Genomic DNA, 19675 nt, shown 5'->3' with positions numbered 1-19675 from the left:
TGATTGGTATGAAAGTGTTTTCACTGTAGGGACCGGAATAACAAGAGAAGGTCATCAACCAGTCCTGCATGATTGAATTTGGAGAATGAGGGTGGGATCAATGATGAGTCCTTTGGAAATGATTGATATTTCTGTGAGGCTAAGGCTTCTGGAGGAAAGGTTCATGACTGTGTTTCAGGTCTGTTTAGGTTCTGGATTTTGTTTGGTGGTGCATTTTTTCCACCACCGTGGATCCTTGCTCCTTCCACCTGCATCAACCCAGAAAAGTTTCCTTATCCCCAGTCAGAACCCAGTCCCACATACTGTTCCTGCTTTGTTGCCTGGCTCATGGAATTCTCCCAAACAGTCTTACCAACAAATTACCCATCTCCAGCTGCCAACCCTCCTTCCACATGACCTCCACCTGTTGAGATTCTGCCAATCCTTAGCCCTCACCAACACAGTCCTGCAAAACCATATCAACCAAGCCCAAACCGGATCCTACCCTCCTATTTAAAAGATACCAACACTTTCTCCACCGACTCCAGTTCCTGGCCCTTTACCACACAGTGCCCTGCTCATCACTATTGATGTCACCTCCCTTTACACTTAACATCCCTAGTTCCCATGGCCTTACCACTACTGAACACTACCTTTCTGAACAACTGACAAATTCCAAACCAACAACCTCCTTCCTAGTCACCATGAGCTACAACATCCACACCGACAATTACTTCTCCTTTGAAGGCATTACCTACAAACAAATCCAGGGTATGGCTATGGGCATCCGTATGGCACCATCCTATGCCAACCCATTTTTAGGCCATCTAGAGCAAACCTTCCTAAACACTCATAATACTAAACCCCTCAATTGGTTCAGATTCACTGATGCGATCTTTGCAATCTCGATCGAGGGTGAGGACACCCGATCCATATTACTCCAGAACCTCAACTACTTCTCCCCCATTCATTTCACCTGTTTCTATTCAACCCAACAAGCCACCTTCCCAGATGTTTACGTCCACCTTAAAGATGGCTACAGCAATACCTCCTTCTATACAAACCTACTAACCATCAGCAATACTTCCACTTCGACAGCTGCCATCCATTCCATACCAGGAATTCCCTTACATAAAGCCTAGCCAACCATTGTCATCCTATTTGCAGTGAGAAGCGGTCCCTCTTGATATATACCAAGGGATCCACAGAAGCCTACACAAACTGCATTATCCTCCCAACCTTGTACAAAAATAAATCTCTCCTGCCTTATCTTTTCAGTTTCCCACCACCTCCCAAAGTCCCACCATCTGGCCACATAGGAGTATTCCCCTCATAAGGCCACATAGGAGTATTCCCCTCATAACTCAAGTCCCACACAGGACTGCAGCAACCAAATTACATTCTCCGCTAAGGTTTTGACTATCGCTGGTCGTGCCCTGAAATGAGAAATGTCCTGCCCACTATCATTTCCACCCCACCAACAGTGGTATTCCACCGTCCATCGAACCTACACAGTATACTTGTCCACCCCTGCACAACCCCTGTTCCCAACCGCTTACCGCATGGCTCATACAACTGTAATAAACCTAGATGCAAGAACTGTCCCATACATCCTCCCACCACCAACTACTCCAGTCTGGCCACAAACATCACGTACCCCATCAAATGCAGGGCTAAGTGTGAAATCAGTCAAGTGATCTACAACCTAAGCTGCAACCGCTGTACTAAATTCTATGTGGGCATGACAACCAACAAGATGTCTGTCCGCATGAATGGCCACCGACAAAGTGTGGCCAATAAAGAAGTGGACCACCCTGTTGCTGAGCATGCTGCCGAATATGATAGCCTTCATTTCAGTAACTGCTTCACTGCATGTGCCATATGTATCCTTCCCACCAACACCAGCTTTTATGAACTGCACAGTTGGGAACTCTCCCTGAATTATATTCTACGTTCCCATAACTCTCCTGGCCCCAACCATCCTTAGTCATTGTTCTCACCCATCCAGCTCCTTCTCATTTCCCATTCCAGCGCTACACAGCCTTCAGTCCACTACCACACCCAGTCTTTTTACTTCTCTCCATGTCTGCTACCCCTCCCCCCTGCCTTCACTTAGCTGCCCTACCCCCTCTCCACCTCATCCTCGCCACCCGCCACCCATACCCTACTATCCCTTCCCTTCTCCGACCCAGCCGCCTCCTTATCCCCACCCAATCGCCACTCCCATCATGCACTGGTGCAGAGAGAATTTTTGACAAGGGCCTTACTGACCAAAAGCTTTATTTGTGACAATCTAATTATTGTACCTATCTGCAACAACTCAGCATCTCCACTATATCATCAAATCTTTTTACGTACATTTAATACTTTCGTTGTGTACTGTGCATAGAAAATTGTGTACATTTTAATGTGTCCGACCTTCTGCACAAGTGGACCACAAGAAAACCGTAAGTATAACGCTACATAGATTTTTATCATTAATTAAAATGTGGGACACCTGCATACATTATAGCAACAGAAGAACAATGGAGGACCTCACAAATTTAAAACATCAGGAAAAAATTGCAGAGCACATGGAAAATGCACTTGAAAATTGGAGTCATTTCTTGAAATGTGGCAAGGAAATTATAAATAAAAAGAAAATGTCAACCAGTAGCAGAAAAAGTTATTTTCTAACAAACCCATTGAATATTTATATCCTTTTAAGATCCCAATACTACCCACAAGTTATGAAGTGTTTTGAAATCTTCCAAGTAACACTTCATGAAACAGCTGCAAAAGCCTGAATGACCTAGTCATTCACAAGTATATTTTTGTTCATAAATAAAAGTATGGTGAATGTATTATACCACAAAACTGTACCTGGTGGATCCATGAAATCAAAATGTACCAGGTCATCAATTCCCAATTTCTTAAGCTGCAAAACAACAGATCCCAAATTTGACCGCAGAATTTCAGGATATGTGTTATCCTGCATTTCTTGCTTAAATGCCTTTTCTGTATAAAGTCTGAAGCATTTTCCTGGCCTTGTTCGACCAGCTCTACCTGCTCGCTGCTGAGCTGAAGCTTTACTGATGGGCGATACCAGTAAAGACTCCACACGTATTCTTGGGTTGTATACCTAAAGTTAAAAATAAAGAAATCTCAGTTCACACTACAAAACTCTCTGAAAGGAAAGTATGGAGAAACCATTTCTGTTAAATTATCTTGAATGGGGTTCACAGTTAAGTAGTGTATTTTTAAGTACATCACTATCATCTTCGACTGTTAAAATTAGTTGATACAAAGGTCATGACGAAGTCACTTAAAAACAATTTCTATGTTGTAAACATATCTTCTGAAAATAAAAAAGGAAATACTAAAACAATATTATGCTTTCACAAGATTTACAGAAATTAATTAAAATGAAAAAATTTCTAGACCTCCCTCAACATCATTTTGAGCACGAAACAGCTAAGGAACACAGTTTTACACCCACTCAAATACATCAACAATTCATTCAGATGAGTAACTGCTTCACTGTGATGGCCAACAAATTTCTTTCACGCCATCAGTGAAAAATAGTGATCATTTTATAACAATGCTTTCTTGCTAACCCAACACGTTAAAAATCAAATTTTCTAAGAGGAACACTAGAACTAGTTTAGTTTTGTATGTACAATAAGTTATTGATAAACAAATTAATTAAACTGACTTACTTTTTGTTTTGCAAAGCCAGGGTCTATCACAAACACAACACCATCTATTGTGAGTGAAGTTTCAGCGATATTTGTTGAAACAACAACTTTTCTGCCAATAGCTCCATTTGGTTTATTTGGTGGTGCTGGCTCAAAGATCCGTTGCTGCAGGTTTGGTGGAAGTGTAGAGTACAATGGAATACACTTCAACTCACCAACTTCAGGCCCCAGATTGTCAATTTCTCGCTTAATTCTCTTGCAAGCCTCTTCAATTTCCTGTTCAGAAATATATGGTAAGTATATACAAACGGAAGGAAAATTATAGAAATGCAAGCCACATATTTTTACTGAAAGATCGATTTTTATCACGGTAATTTTATTTTCAAACAGGCCCATTTTCTCCCACGCTTTAGTTAGCAGCTAAACAGCTTGTACACAAGAATAAAGTGTTACCAGCTAGGCAGTCTGTGAGTTATCAGTCACATCACAAAACACAATTCCCAAACCAATGTGTGGGATCACAAGCAAGATTTAACAAAAATTTCCATTTTTAGCAAAAATAATGCCAATGGTAGGTGGCATATGAAACAGTGAATGGCTGTCAATACATGGTGGTACTTTGTTTTTAAATCTGCCACCAGGTATGCAGGTTTCTTTGGAATACATATAAAAGTTGTCAGGCACAGTTTCTCTGGTGTTTCTGCAGATATTTGCAATGTTAGTTTTGCAATGTGCATCCCAAACAAATACCGTACATAAAGTTTCACACAATGTCCAACACCTGCTACAAACAAAATTACTTTTATATCAAAGAGGAGTGTTTCATGCCCATTCCATAGTGGTACCAAATTAGCCAAGTGTGATATTCATATAGCAATTTGTACTAACAAGGGCAGCAGAACACAGAAAACAAACAGCCTATAACCCAGCAGCAACTGAACAGCTCTGCTGCATGGCGACAGCAGACAGCACAAGACAGGATGGCTCGCGAGATGGACAAGTCAGGCAAAGACTGCTACTGAAGTACCAGTTAAGCCCTGTGTTGCAGTGCCTGTCAATAAATATCGAAAAAACTAGTAGCAGAATAGACTAATTTGGGGTTGCTTTATCGAATGGGCTCGAAAAATTCAGCTTTAAAAATAATTTTCTTTGTAATAGGCAACAACAACCAACCACTTTACATTCACATTGCGAGTCACATAAGAGCTGTGGTGAGTATAATTTGCTCAGAATGACTCCAGCTACACATTAAAAAATGAAATTGCAAATATCTGCCAAAAAATAAGCAACAGTGTTCTGTAAATCTTACAGGGAGTGCACGCAGACAAGAAAAAATTCTTTTTGGAAAGGTCTTTGATGCGCAGCAATGTGTACTTTGATATTATGAAAGTATAAATATGAATTCCATCAAATACAGTATACTAGCTTCCTAAGCACTGAAATCAAAACTGTATTGCACTTCTGTCAGCCAATCATAGCTCAAGTCACATTGATCTCACCAGCCAATGACAGCAATGACTCAGAACACAGGACACATGACGCAGTCAGCCACTAACACCACTGTTTAGTAGCATGTTCACACAAATAGGAAAAGTTTAAATTACTATGCACCAGTGTAGCTACAAGGAAAGCTAAGCTTTCAAACAATACTGGTCGTCAAAACTTTCTTGCCTTTTTTTTCACGGGTATGGTTAGGCAGGATGCGAAGAGCACAGCTTAAATTGCATCAGCTGAATATTTCTGACAATCATAGTGTAGTGACTCAAGAATTTCGGTGTAAATTCTAGAAACACCCAGCCCTCAACTGCCTCCAACACCCAATTTTTTAGGTACAAGTGCAGGAGAGTGAGGATGTTTCTACCGATCCACCTGCTTCTATGTTAAGGTCTGAAGTTTGTTGTAAGAAGACTGTAAGAGGGGCAAGTCATTGACAACGACAAGTGTTTGGCGCCAGCACCACAAAAGATGTGAGGAGAACTCAACAAATAATTATGTGGTATTCTTTGATGTGTTAGTGTCTGTGATGATTGTAAAAACACTATTGAACAATTGAAAATATATTGCTATGCACATTCATTTATTGGACTTGCTTGATAATAGATACTTTTGAACTACTTCATGTTTTGCACTCTGAGAAGTCAAGACGCATGTTCATATGGTTTTTAAACCAACTCTTATGTCTCAATGTACTTAATTATTTCTAAAGCTCGAGATACAAGCGAAACGAAGATATTTATATGTCTAAGAAGAGAATTTTGTTCTGCATAGCAGTTCTAGTACATCATTAATCAACAAGTATGTTGACACTAAAGTTCACATATGTGATCAATAGATAAGATAGATAGATAAGAAGATATTATTTTCTGTCAGCGAAAAACATTATAATGTGGTGACTTCAGTGACAGGATCCGAAGAAAATGGGAATTTAAAGACAGAAACAGAAAGAAGATATCAGGTGTTGCCATAGCAACCAAGCCTAACAACATATGAGAACCGTTTCCAGTAATTGTATTGAGTCCAATAAACAAATGGAAGAAAGTTGCGAGTGCAACGCTGTAAAAGACGTGAGAAAGTAATAGCGGTGAAAACTGGAGAGAAGACCTCAGCTTTTCGACTAAGAAGATCAGGTGTGGAGAGTAAGCAGTCTTCACACATGTACATCGCGCCGCCGCCGTAACCAGCCACCGATGCCGACTGCACCAGCTGCTGCTCACCAGCGCTGACTCCGCGTCCGCTCGCAGACGACGATGCTGAAAGCAACGTCCGACACTTCTGGCACCAGTGCTGTCTACCAGCACTGATTACATATCTGCTCACCAACGCAGCTAGAACTCTACGCCGGGTGAGTGGAAACCAATAATTATTTGATAAAAGTTGAGGAGACGAGTGAATGATAAACTTTTATTATAGTTATTGTACTCGGTGGTGAATTTTCTTTAGATGATTACCGGGTCTAAGATCAATAAAATTATGGATCACGAACAGTAACAAATTTCAGAGCCAACCAGACTGGACTGAAGTAGCAAATTTAATTAAAGCACTAAGTCTTAAATTAGATAACCAAAGAACAGAGTCACATGCTCAAATTGCAGCTATAAATGAAAAATTAGATGCACAGAGTGCAAATTCAATCACTTTGAGACAAGAACTAAATGCTAGATTAAATGACCAGAAGGCTGATACAGCCACTCTAAGTGAAAAATTAAATGCTCAGAATGAAGCTCTAAGGAGAGAAATAGGTTCAGTACATTCTAGTTTAAATGCTCAGAGTGAAACCTTGAACAGTCATGCAGCATGGTTCTATTAAAGACTGAATTTGACTCTTTAAATGATAAGGTAAAAAACCTGAAGTTAGATATAAAGAGTGAACTCACTAGTTCTTTGAATACTCACGTTAATCAACTATTTACTGAATTTAACCAGAGACAGGATGAGCAACTTCAGGATTTGACTAAAAAATTAGAATTTGAGATTGAAGATAAATATAACAATGTATAAATGGAACTTGACGAAAAATTAGGATAGTTTCAAAGCGTATGCAATGTTATCTTCAATGTTGTAAATCAGAGGTTGCACACCCTGAAGGTGAGTATTGATAAACAAGATAAGCTAATTCCTTTCGTCCAATTGCAAATTGCAGATGTCAACACTCGAGTTGATACGGTGGAAAGAAAAGTGACCCGAGAGTATAATCTCCGGAAACATTTTGACAGTTGCTTTTTCCGAACTCAATGATGCCAACAAGGTTATGGATGACTTGTACGAAGAATTCAAACTTGTACATGACAAAGTAGAAAACAGAACGACTTTACCTAAAGTTGTGCTTCCTTGTAAAGCATTAATTGTTTTGCTGTGGGGAGGCTTTCACAAATAATTTACCCAGAAGTACTGGTTTGCACTTGCTCAAGTGAGGTTAAGATCAGATCCATGGGATCCGGGCGGAGTCACAGCTGTTCCCCAGGAACGTTAACATTCTGCAGAGTGACGACCATCGGATCCCTAGTTGTTTTCAGTGTTTCTTCAAAATTAGTTTTCCTGCACCGAATTCCCTTCAATTCTTCGACTATTCTGTAATCTATGCTTGAATTCTTAAACTATCCATTAATTTTAGTATGTAGGAAACCAGATATGACTACAAAATTGAGACCTATTTAAGAGAATCACGGATAAACAGTGATCTCTAAACATGGAATGAAACTAATAGAAAATAGTGTTAGTATAAACATAATATCAAGGTACTATTCAGGCAGAGTGATATCTAGACGAAATAAAATGAATAGAGGATTTTATATGAGTATAAAAGTATAGAATAAACTAAATGACTAGCCAGCTACGTTATCGTAGTGTATAATTTTCTATTTTTATAGAACATTTTATACCTTTTATGAGATGTAATGTAAATAGGAGGGTTTGTATCATTTTTGGAAGGAGTGGGTAGTTTAAGTACAAACATGACTAACACTAATCTCACACCCCCACCTTTCAGACAAGTGTAACTGATTCTTCATCATTTGCCGTTCCATAGGTGTTGCTAAGATTTTTCTTCGGGGCTTCAAAGGTGAAGGTGAGACTGTCCTTTCTGTAGGAGACGTTTAACATCATACCTCCTCCAGCTTTTCACTCAAGTACTGGCGAAGTAGGGACCCTGGGAAAGGGGGGTGGGAAGGGTTTTCCTGTCTTTCTGGCTATCTTCTTTCTCTTCTTCGATCTTAGCAAGAAGTTCTACTTTTTCCTTTCTTACTTCTCATCTGAGTACTGGTCTATCTTTCCCTCTTTCCATATGCATATACTTTTATCACTGAAGTCCCTCTTATTTTCTGTGGTTTCCAATAACCTTCAACTTATTTCATAGAAGTAGGCCAAAGAATCAGGTTACACAAACACACATCTACATACAAACAAAGATATATTTAAGCACAAACAGAAGAATTACGAATTAGGAACCTGAAGTGATGCCAGAACTGCCAAGGGATGTAGGGGAATAAAAATACGTGTACATCTGACTCGATGCACATATTACATTGTTGATATGTGACGGTTCTGTATCATTATTTTTTGTCGGTCTCAAATATATATTTACATGTGCCGTGCTAGTCCTTTGAGAAAAGGCATAGTAACTACTGTGAGTGGGTAAATACAGTTAGACACAGTAGATACTATGTGTGGGCATGATATCTGTTTATATGATAAAAGTGAGGAGTGGCAGAGGACTCTAGGGTATTAGATGAAGTATTAGAAAGTGGGATAGAAGTGTAAAGCAGATTTGTAATTTTACCAGAGAATATTTAATAATAGTATTCATAAAGATGTGTGCTAGGGCAATGGCCAGGAGGCCTCCTTAAGAGGTATACAGACAGGGCACTCGACATTTATTGGATGAGAAAAAGGGCTGATAGGCAGACCTATACTGCGCGGACAGGGGCACCAAGAAGGGATTGACCTGAACCATAGGAGGATAGGAATAAGAAAGGGGCGTGCCTACCAAAACGGAAGGAGAAAGGGTACTCCTAGGATCAACCCATATAAGATATAGGTACTGTTCCTAAAGGGGAAAATGGCAGTATCATGAGAGAAGTCAGACGTTTAAAGGGATGAGTCTGCTAAGTTAGAATTCTATGCAGCACAAGCATTTTTACGTTTTAGATTTACAAGTGTCAGAAAAAGGGAACACTTTATTCTATCCAGAGTTCCTCCAGATTACAATTAGTAATGAATAAGTACATACTTAGGAAAAATAGTATGGGAAGTAAGAACAAAGCAGTAGAGTATTCATGAGTTATGTGCACCTGAAATTTACGAATGGAAGAGGAAAAGAAAACAAAGATTTTTTTTTTTTTTTTTTTTTTTTTTTTGGAGATTCAAAAGAACTAACACGCAAAATGGATTAAAAGATTCACAATTTGTAATTGTGGTAAAATATGCACAGTACTGTTAAAAGATAAAGAATTATCATCTTGTGTAATATTAGTGTACGTGATGAATATGTATAAAATATTGCATGTTCGAGCTAAGGGGAGGGATATGTAGTGACTCAAGAATTTCGGTTTAAATTCTAAAAACACACTGCCTTCAACTGTCTTGAACACCCGATATTTTAGGTACAAGTGCGGGAGAGTGAGAATGTTTCTAGCGATCCACCTGTTTCTTTGTGCAGGTCAGAAGTTTGTTATTACAAGACCGTAAGAGGGCCGAGTCACTGACGACGACAAGTGTTTGGCGCCAGCGTTACAGAAGACATGAGGAGAACTCAACGAATACTTATGTCGTATTCTTTGATGTGTTAAGACTCTGTGGTGACTGTAAAAAGACTATTGAACAGTTGAATATAGATCACTATGCACATTCATGTATTGGCCTCGCTTGAGGAGGGAAACTTTTAAATTATGTCATGTCTTGGCTATGAACGAAACAAGACACATGTATGCTATTTAAATATGTGTAAATGAGTGACGTGTAAGGATTAAGTTAATTTGCAGAAGATATTATATTTGAAAGTTGAAAAAATAAAGTGACTGAACTAAAAGTATTATACGAGTACCTCAATTATTGCAAAGATAGAGAAGTATTTTAATAAATTCCCTTAACCAGCTATAGTCTTCAGAGAAGAAACTTTTGACAGATTGATGTAGCTGATTACCCAGAGAAGAGGATCGGCTACACACAACGTCAAGAGAGATATTTTCTACAGATGTGAGCTAAAGTAAAATACTTTGTTAGAGTACAGTTCTTACCAGTCAAAATTACAAGAATTTAACTGAAATCTGAAACTAGGAAACTCAATTCTACAAAGTTCCAGGGTTTTCACCAAATGAAAAAATTCTTGTGTTTTTCCCAATTTCCTGGTGCATATACACCTCCTCTTAGGAGTGACACCAAGTATATTACCTGAACTGGTCAGTATAATCATTCACTCTGCCTGTCAGAGTATCATGGATTTAAATCTTCAATTATACACAACATACATTATAAAGAAGGAGCTGAATGCATATTCCTCCCAGTCTCACTGAGCTACACTATGTGATCAGAAGTATCCGCACACCTTGCTGAAAATGACTTACAAGTTCGTGGTGCTCTCCATCAGTAATTCTGGTGTTCAATATCGTGTTGGCCCACCCTTAACCTTGATGACAGCTTCCACTCTCACAGGCTTATGTTCAGTCAGGTGCTGGAAGGTTTCTTGGGGAATGGGCACCCAATCTTCACGGAGTGCTGCACTGAGGAGAAGTATCGATGTTCAGGGGTGAGGCCTGGCACGAAGTCATCGTTCCAAAACATCCCAAAAGGGAAGCAAGAAGGTGCTTAAAACATCAATGTAAGCCTGTGCTGTGATAGTGCCATGCAAAACAAGGGGTGCAAGCCCCCTACGTGAAAAAAACAGCCACACCATAACACAACCGCCCCCAAATTTTACTACTGGCACTTCACACGTTGGCAGATGATGTTCACTGGGCAAAAACCAAACCCACACCCTGCCATCGGATCGCCTCATTGTGTACCACGATTTGTCACTCCACACTATGTTTTTCCACTGTTCAATTGTCCAATGTTTACACTCCTTACACAAAGCAAGGGATTGTCTGGCATTTACTGGCGTGACGTGTGGCTTATGAGCAGCCGCTCGACCATGAAATCCACGTTTTCTCACCTCCCGCCTGTCATAGTACTTGCAGTCTATCCTGATGCAGTCTGGAATTCCTGTGTGATTATGACCCTCTTCGACTGTCTGTTGTCTCTATAAGTCAACAGATGAGGTCAGCCTGTACGCTTTTGTGCTGTACACGTCCCTTCACATTCCAATTCACTATCACATCGGAAACAGTGGACCTAGGAATGTTTAGGAGGGTGGAAATCTTGCACACAGACATATGACACAAGTGACACCCAATCACCTGACCACTTTTGAAGCCCGTGAGTTCCGTGGAGAGCCCCATTCTGCTCTCTCATGACGTTTAATGACTACTGAGGTCACTGATATGGAGTACCTGGCAGTGCAATGCACCTAATATGAAAAATGTATATGTTTTTGGGGATGTCCAGATATTTTGGATCACATAGTGTAATTCTGTCGATGTGGATTAAGCTAACATCAACTGGAACATTCACCAATAACAGAAGGACCTACAATAATCGTGTAATGTGAAACCCTAAACTGAACACCCACTTTAATAGAGATACCGCCTATACTCATTGCAAATTCAGCTTTAACAGGGAAGACTACTATTTATTAACATGTATTATAATTTTTGACACTGCTTTATCATTATCAACATAATACGAAATTTATGACTGAATTGGTTGCAGCACAATAACCTACAGTAACTGTATATTGTTGCATATGAAAGCAGTCTCACTGCAGCAAATTACTGTCTTCTGACATGTCAAGCATTCAATAATCGAAACAGTTTCAGTGATATGTGGCAAGAGTGCCTTAAATTACTAGAAATGTACAATTATTCATAAGAACTGTCATACTAACTATTACACTTAAACACATTACAACTGCTTAAACCAACAAAATTGTTAAAACTGACTGACTAGAAGCTTTAAAAATAGCTTCATGTCATGATTTTGGTTGCTATTTAGACTTTTACAATATTTTATTTATACATTATTACAATAATGAAAGCAAGTTTATGAACTGTATGATCAAAGATTTAATAATAATTTGTCTTTAGAAGAAAGCAACAGTTTTCAATTATTGTTGAGGAAATCATACCTCTTGTCCTGTGAGAAATAGAAGAACATCTCCTGCAATTTCTTCACACATGTGGATTTGTATCACAGTCCTTATTGCAGCTTCCAAGTAGTCTCTCTCAGGTTCAGGGGTATAAAAGATCTCTACTGGATGAGTTCTTCCAGGAACGTTCATCAATGGAGCATTGTCAAAATATTGCTGAAAGAAGAGGATTGTTATATCATCAGCAACTTTCAGAACACTCAAACGGAAATTAGTTCACAACTGCGACAGTAACACGGATCAGAATGAAAGGCTAAAAACTGTATCACGATAAAGGGTGTCCTTGCAGGTGCCAAAATAAACTGCAGTGTATAAATGTAGTTTGCTCTAGTTTTATCATGATAGCCACACACCTTCAGTGCCCTTATCTTTTATATGTACCCTTATTTGTCTGTCTCTAAAAGCACCCTGCCCACTCTACTGTTCTCCTGCTTCTCCCAGTGCCAAATAAACTATTCCTGGTGGCCACAATATTATGTCTCATTAAGCAGTCCCCACATAACAACACGAATTTTCCACAGAATTCATTCATCTTTTAATTATTTCTTCCATTTGTTACTGATTTGTCCACCATATTTTAAACATCTATCAGTAGTACTAGATTCCAAAAATTTTCAGTCGCTCCAAATTTTAATCCCCTACCACAAAATACTTACTATTGCTGAAACTCATTCCTCTCTCTCTCTCTCTCTCTCTCTCTCTCTCTCCCCCCTTTTTTTTAATGCAAACACTGTATACTAGTAGAGTTTGTATAAATAGCTTTATAGACATCTACGAAACAGTTTCTGAACTCTAACTTGCTTCAGCTACATTATGTAATCTTGCTTCTCGTATGGCATAAATTATTTTTGTTATGCCATATGGCCCAATCCTAACATACAATAATACTCTCTCTTCTACAACTCACCACTTTTTTTGCTTTCTTAACCCAAAAGCTTTGCCAAATAGTCTATTAATTGTCTTAACCCAAAAGCTATGTCAAATAGTCTGTTAATTGTGTTCAACAATAAAATGTGTATCTAGGAACTCTTAAGACCACTACATTGTCAAGTTTGAGAGACCACAAAGTCTAATCAAGTCCTGAATAGAACATGCACCTGGGGTGAGAGGGGTCTGTACCATGCCATAGGAAACAACTATTTTATATTTGTGTAATTACTAATATCACACCACGAACAGATGCGTGAATTAAGTAGTGTGATATTTTGACTACCTTACACTTTAAAGTTGACAGTGCTGGCATCAAACTGCTGATAATGCTCTTAACTTAAACTTTAACAGTATGTTTTGAACTTCTGTCATGAACGGAGCAATGTATGAACATTAAGTTTTGTTTTAACTTGGGTAAAAGTGCCACAACACTTATGAAATGATAAAAAATTTTATCAATGTGCAGTAAAAATGTTTTTAAGTGATATGCAAGGTTTTGCAATATAGAGTGAGCATTGAAGACTCGCAAGCAGAAGCTCCATCAACAGTTCGAGTCAAAGATAATATTTAAAAATGGTTGAAATTCTTCAAACTGATCACTGTTCATCTAGCAGGTTAATTGAGGACCTCACTGGAACTAGTGGAACAACTGTGCATCACATTCTAATTAAAAATTTGGGCGAAAAGAAGAACTGCTGCTGCTTTGTGCCCCCCACTCTTTCACTGACTATGAAAAAGATTGCCGAGTGGAACACTGTAGAGACACAAAAAGATTGCCGCTAACGATCCAGACTTCATGTCTTGGGTCATAATAGGTGATGAATCATGTTTTCAGTGTGAGCCACTAACAAAGCACCAAAGCTTGGTATGGAAAGGTCCAGAACTTCCAAGACAAAAAATGTGCATGCTGAAAAGCTGTGTCACGACGCTTCTCACAGCTTTCTTTGATTGAATAAGAAATCATCCATAAAGAATTCTCTCCAGAAGGTCAAATGGTGAATGCAGATTACTACTTGATTGTTTTAAATCGTTCATGGGCAATGACTGTTTGGGTTCATCTTGAATATTGGAATCATTCAACACTGTATTTGTTGCACGACAATGCGCCAGCACACAAAATCCACATCATACATAATGTCTTGGCTCAGAAGTGTGTTGTGGTGCTTGAGTACCCTCATTCACCTGCTGTCTCTATGTGATTTCTGGCTATTTCCAAAACTTAATACGACAAGGGAAGAAAAGCATTTGACACAATTTCAGATAGCTAGAAGACTGGCCATGGTACTGCTAGCAATTTCAAAGGCTGAGTAACAGAAATGTTCCAAACAATTTTTCCAAAAGCTTCCAGTTGAGTTCTGTTTCATAACTAGCCTATTTTGAATAAAAAGTCATGTAAAACTAAAAAACTTCTCTGAAATCAATATTAATGACCTTTCTGTGAAGCACAACTAAGAAATGTAACATCTTATACAGCATTACGTAACTGGTTATGAATTAAATGCGCACACACACACACACACACACACACACACACACACACACACACAAAAACAACTGCAACTTGGGCCAGAATGCATCATCTGTGAAATGGAAGCACCAATCTGGAGGGGGTGGGAAGGGGAAAGGAAAGGGATAGAAGTGTACAGGTGCAGAGAGAGTCTAACGCTGTCTGGTGGAGAGTGTAGTCTTGACCTACGGTAATATACTGTCCCCACAAGATCCACCCGATAGTTTCCACCCCCACCCCCCCCCCCCCTCTGTCCTTTCTTCTCTTCATTCTCATCTCCCACCTTGTTATTGCAGCCCTGTGCCAACACATCTGCCTGCCTTTCCCTACTCCTCTCCCTTTCTGTTGCTTTTATCCATTTCCCAGCCACACAACCTCTCGACACTGTGCCTGCTGGCAGTCTAGTCCCTGTGCACCCACCAGACTGTTCCTCTCTCCTCATCCATACACTACTACCCCTTCCAGTTCCCCCTTCCCCACTCCCTCCAGATTGCTGCTTGCATCCCATGTGATGTTGCAATCCAGCTCAAGATGCTGGAGTTGGTGGTCATTGTGTGTGTTTGTGTGCGTGCACGGGCATGTACCTGTACATTAAGATAACAAAAGAGAAAATATTCCTGTTATCGGGTGTGATCAACCTGTTTTTCCAAAATGAGCGGTAACGAAAAAAAGACTGTGTTTCATAGTGGAGTAAACATTAAAAAGCACTTTATGAAGTTATGTCTGAGGAATTAAGATTTGCAGATGAACAGAATATAGCAATTTGAAATGAATCTCAGGATGATAATGGAGTAAGATTAGAATATACGAACTTCTGTGAGGTAGCAACTGCTACACAAATAGTAGATTAAATGACTAGGGTATTATCCAAAGAATGCACAAATGTTAATAGCTGCAGTAAAACAATAATGGAAGAACTTCATAAGTTTATGGAAAATGTTCACTGAAGTAATTGAGAGTATCAAAAACGTCACTGGTAATTTAAATTCATAAATTAAGGATATATGTACTAAAAAAAACTTGGATAAAACATAGAATCTGTAAAAGTGTTTTGCAAACAAGTTAGATAACTGGATTCAGAAATTTCGATATTAGTAAAAATGTAACTGAAAACCAATGTAATATGAAATGGAAGTTTCTGTTGGTTCCTGGCAGGATGAATTAATAGAAGTAGTGGAGTTACGTTTTTGTGATGATGATGATGAATTAATTTGCTAAGCAAAGCATATAAATACTGTTCATGTACAGATCTCGGGGCTTGAGCAGCAGGTAAGTGGTAATGTAAATGTTGATATATTGGATAATGTTGATGACTTAAAAGTTTGTATGAGAAAGAGAGTAAGAAACTATTCATTAATGTAAGTAGAAATGGGATGTAATTAACAGAACTCATGAAAAAGTGTGGCACTATTGAAAGGAGAAAGTTTGCAAATTGAAAGAAGCATTTTGTTAAGCTGCTTAAGTTACTAGAAATTATAGTAGAGCATCAATTATCCAAACTAATTGAGGAATTTTGAAAAACTGGTTTATTCGGATAATCAAATGTATAATTTTATTTACCAATAAAAACTACATATATTCATAACAACATGAATCCCTTTTATTATAACAAAGGCAAGTAGAATAGGAATTTATGTAGTACAGTCTAATGAACAAAAAATGTTATACATACATATCTTGCATGTGCAGTAGATTTGAATAGAATTAATGCTTAAAAAACCTTAATTTTGATCTGTCTAAGCAAGCCTACCCACTTTTTTTAAGCCTTTTTTCCAGGACAGATATCTGATTCTGCTCACTTTCATCGTGAGCTTCAAACCAGCAGAAGGCAACATCTGTACATGTAAATGTTTCAGAAGCAGCTGGTGTATTTTCACCTTCATTTTCTGGGCCACTAGTTTATGAGATGCTGGCAGCAGCAACTGTATCAGTGACAACGTTTACTATTTCACTATCCTGCACAATTTGATGCAGACATTCATCCATTCTTTAATACCTCTTCCATCAGATTCACGGTAATTTATTTCTTTTAGCATACTGAGTATTTTACACATATTCTGTTCAAGAATTCTGTCCGTTTGAGAATTTTCTGTCATACCCAAAATTTTATACCAGACTTTTCTCAAAGTCTGTTCATTTACACTATCCCACATTGCTCCCATTACGTAGGACATTTTCTAAATCTATAATTATTTTCTGTAATACCATATGAAAGTCTCCATAATGCCACGATCCACAGGCTATAATTAGGTGGTTACGTTAGATGGAAGAAATATCACTTATAAGCTCATCATTTTTGTTTAAGGTATCACATGCTGCCCCCCCCCATGAACCATGGACCTTGCCGTTGGTGGGGAGGCTTGCGTGCCACAGCGATACAGATAGCCGTACCGTAGGTACAACCACAACGGAGGGGTATCTGTTGAGAGGCCAGACAAACGTGTGGTTCCTGAAGAGGGGCAGCAGCCTTTTCAGTAGTTGCAAGGGCAACAGTCTGGATGATTGACTGATCTAGCCTTGTAACAATAACCAAAACGGCCTTGCTGTGCTGGTGCTGCGAACGGCTGAAAGCAAGGAGAAACTACGGCCGTAATTTTTACCGAGGGCATGCAGCTTTACTGTGTGATTAAATGATGATGGTGTCCTCTTGGGTAAAATGTTCTGGAGGTAAAATAGTCCCCCATTCGGATCTCCGGGCGGGGACTACTCAAGAGGATGCCGTTATCAGGAGAAAGAAAACTGGCGTTCTATGGATCGGAGCGTGGAATGTCAGATCCCTTAACCGGGCAGGTAGGTTAGAAAATTTAAAAAGGGAAATGGATAGGTTAAAGTTAGATATAGTGGGAATTAGTGAAGTTCGGTGGCAGCAGGAACAAGACTTCTGGTCAGGTGACTACAGGGTTATAAACACAAAATCAAATAGGGGTAATGCAGGAGTAGGTTTAATAATGACTAGGAAAATAGGAATGCGGGTAAGCTACTACAAACAGCATAGTGAACGCATTATTGTGGCCAAGATAGATACGAAGCCCACACCTACTACAGTAGTACAAGTTTATATGCCAACTAGCTCTGCAGATGACGAAGAAATTGAAGAAATGTATGAAGAAATAAAAGAAATTATTCAGATAGTGAAGGGAGATGAAAATTTAATAGTCATGGGTAACTGGAATTTGATAGTAGGAAAAGGAAGAGAAGGTAATGTAGTAGGTGGGGCTAAGAAATGAAAGAGGAAGTCGCCTGGTAGAATTTTGCACATAGCACAACTTAATCATAGCTAATACTTGGTTTAAGAATCATGAAAGAAGGTTGTATACATGGAAAAACCCTGGAGATACTAAAAGGTATCAGATAGATTATATAATGGTAAGACAGAGATTTAGGAACCAGGTTTTAAATTGTAAGACATTTCCAGGGGCAGATGTGGACTCTGACCACAATCTATTGGTTATGACCTGTAGATTAAAACTGAAGAAACTGCAAAAAGGTGGGAATTTAAGGAGATGGGACCTGGATAAACTGACTAAACCAGAGGTTGTACAGAGTTTCAGGGAGAGCATAAGGGAACAATTGACAGGAAAGGGGGAAAGAAATACAGTAGAAGAAGAATGGGTAGCTTTGAGGGATGAAGTAGTGAAGGCAGCAGAGGATCAAGTAGGTAAAAAGACGAGGGCTAGTAGAAACCCTTGGGTAACAGAAGAAATATTGAATTTAATTGATGAAAGGAGAAAATATAAAAATGCAATAAATGAAGCAGGCAAAAACTCCGCCATAACCGGTCCCAAGCCCGGTTGAAAAAGGAGGACGGGGAGGAGTAACACCTCATAAAAAAACCTTGGTTCACCTGGCCCGGGTGATAGTACCTCGTGAGGGCCCCTTGCCAGGGACACGGTGAAGACCTCAACGGCAGTGAAGGCGGAGATGAAGATCATCGGTACGGCGGAACTGGCGGAAGAGGCAACCTTGCTTTTTGGGATACTATAAAAGCTATCGTCCAAGGTTATTTGGACAAAGGGCACGACGGTTCCACAGGTTAGTGGCGGTAACCCTACAGCGTCTGTTCCACATGCTAGTGGCGGCTGATCTATAAAACTCAGAAGTGGAACTCTGAGCTTAAGCAGACTGAAATCTCAATTCCAGTCACAAACCCAGTCCAATTAAATCAACATGGACACAGCACCTTCAAAGACAAATTACCCCAGTGGGTCAAATCCCACGGTTGAAAAACCGTAAGTGGTCTATTCGGATTCTGGGGAGACCACAGAAGTTTGCATGGAGGTAAATCGGAGTACCTCAAAACCCCGTAATAACAAAATCAAACCAAAATCTAGAATTTGGCTAATGACATTTAATGTAAATTCTCTCTTAAAAATGGGAAAACTAAAAAACATCCTGGACAAATCCAGAGAACGTAAAATCAAAATTATTGCATTTCAGGAATCACGATATACAGATCAAAATCCTTTTGATTCGGAAGGATACAGGATATACAAAGGAAAACCTGGAAAACGAGCCATGGCAAATTGTCCGCAATTTGGAACTGGATTTATAGTAGATACATCAATACTTGATTCAGTCGCAACTTTCAAATCTTACTCGGGTCGGCTCTCCATGATGACAATAAAATCAGCTAATAAGATATACACCCTAATCAACGGACATGCACCAACTAACATCACTAACAAAAACAAAATAGAAGAAGTAGACGAATTCTGGAACCAATTAGATAATATTCTCCAAAAAATCCCAAATAACCATGTCAAAATCCTTATGGGCGATTTCAATGCACAAATCAGTAAAGAAAAGAAATATCGATATTGGGTAGGTAAATGGTCAGGGCACACA

General features: G+C 39.1%; 1 protein-coding gene across 1 annotated transcript in view; it reads right to left on the bottom strand.

The window, feature by feature from the left end:
- LOC126094536 (putative pre-mRNA-splicing factor ATP-dependent RNA helicase PRP1) overlaps positions 1-19675 on the bottom strand; it is a 95354-nt gene that overhangs the window by 38633 nt on the left and 37046 nt on the right. The window contains exons 7-9 of the mRNA XM_049908965.1: positions 12373-12549; positions 3678-3932; positions 2842-3100 (exon numbers count right to left, since the gene is read on the bottom strand). Coding sequence (XP_049764922.1) covers positions 2842-3100; positions 3678-3932; positions 12373-12549 — 691 coding nt within the window. The remainder of the gene's footprint in view (positions 1-2841; positions 3101-3677; positions 3933-12372; positions 12550-19675) is intronic.

This window comes from Schistocerca cancellata, chromosome 1, assembly GCF_023864275.1.
Source record: "Schistocerca cancellata isolate TAMUIC-IGC-003103 chromosome 1, iqSchCanc2.1, whole genome shotgun sequence".
Taxonomy (NCBI): Eukaryota; Metazoa; Arthropoda; class Insecta; order Orthoptera; family Acrididae; genus Schistocerca; species Schistocerca cancellata.
The sequence above is the reverse complement of the archived record's forward strand: the minus strand, read 5'-3'. Positions and strand labels throughout refer to the sequence as shown.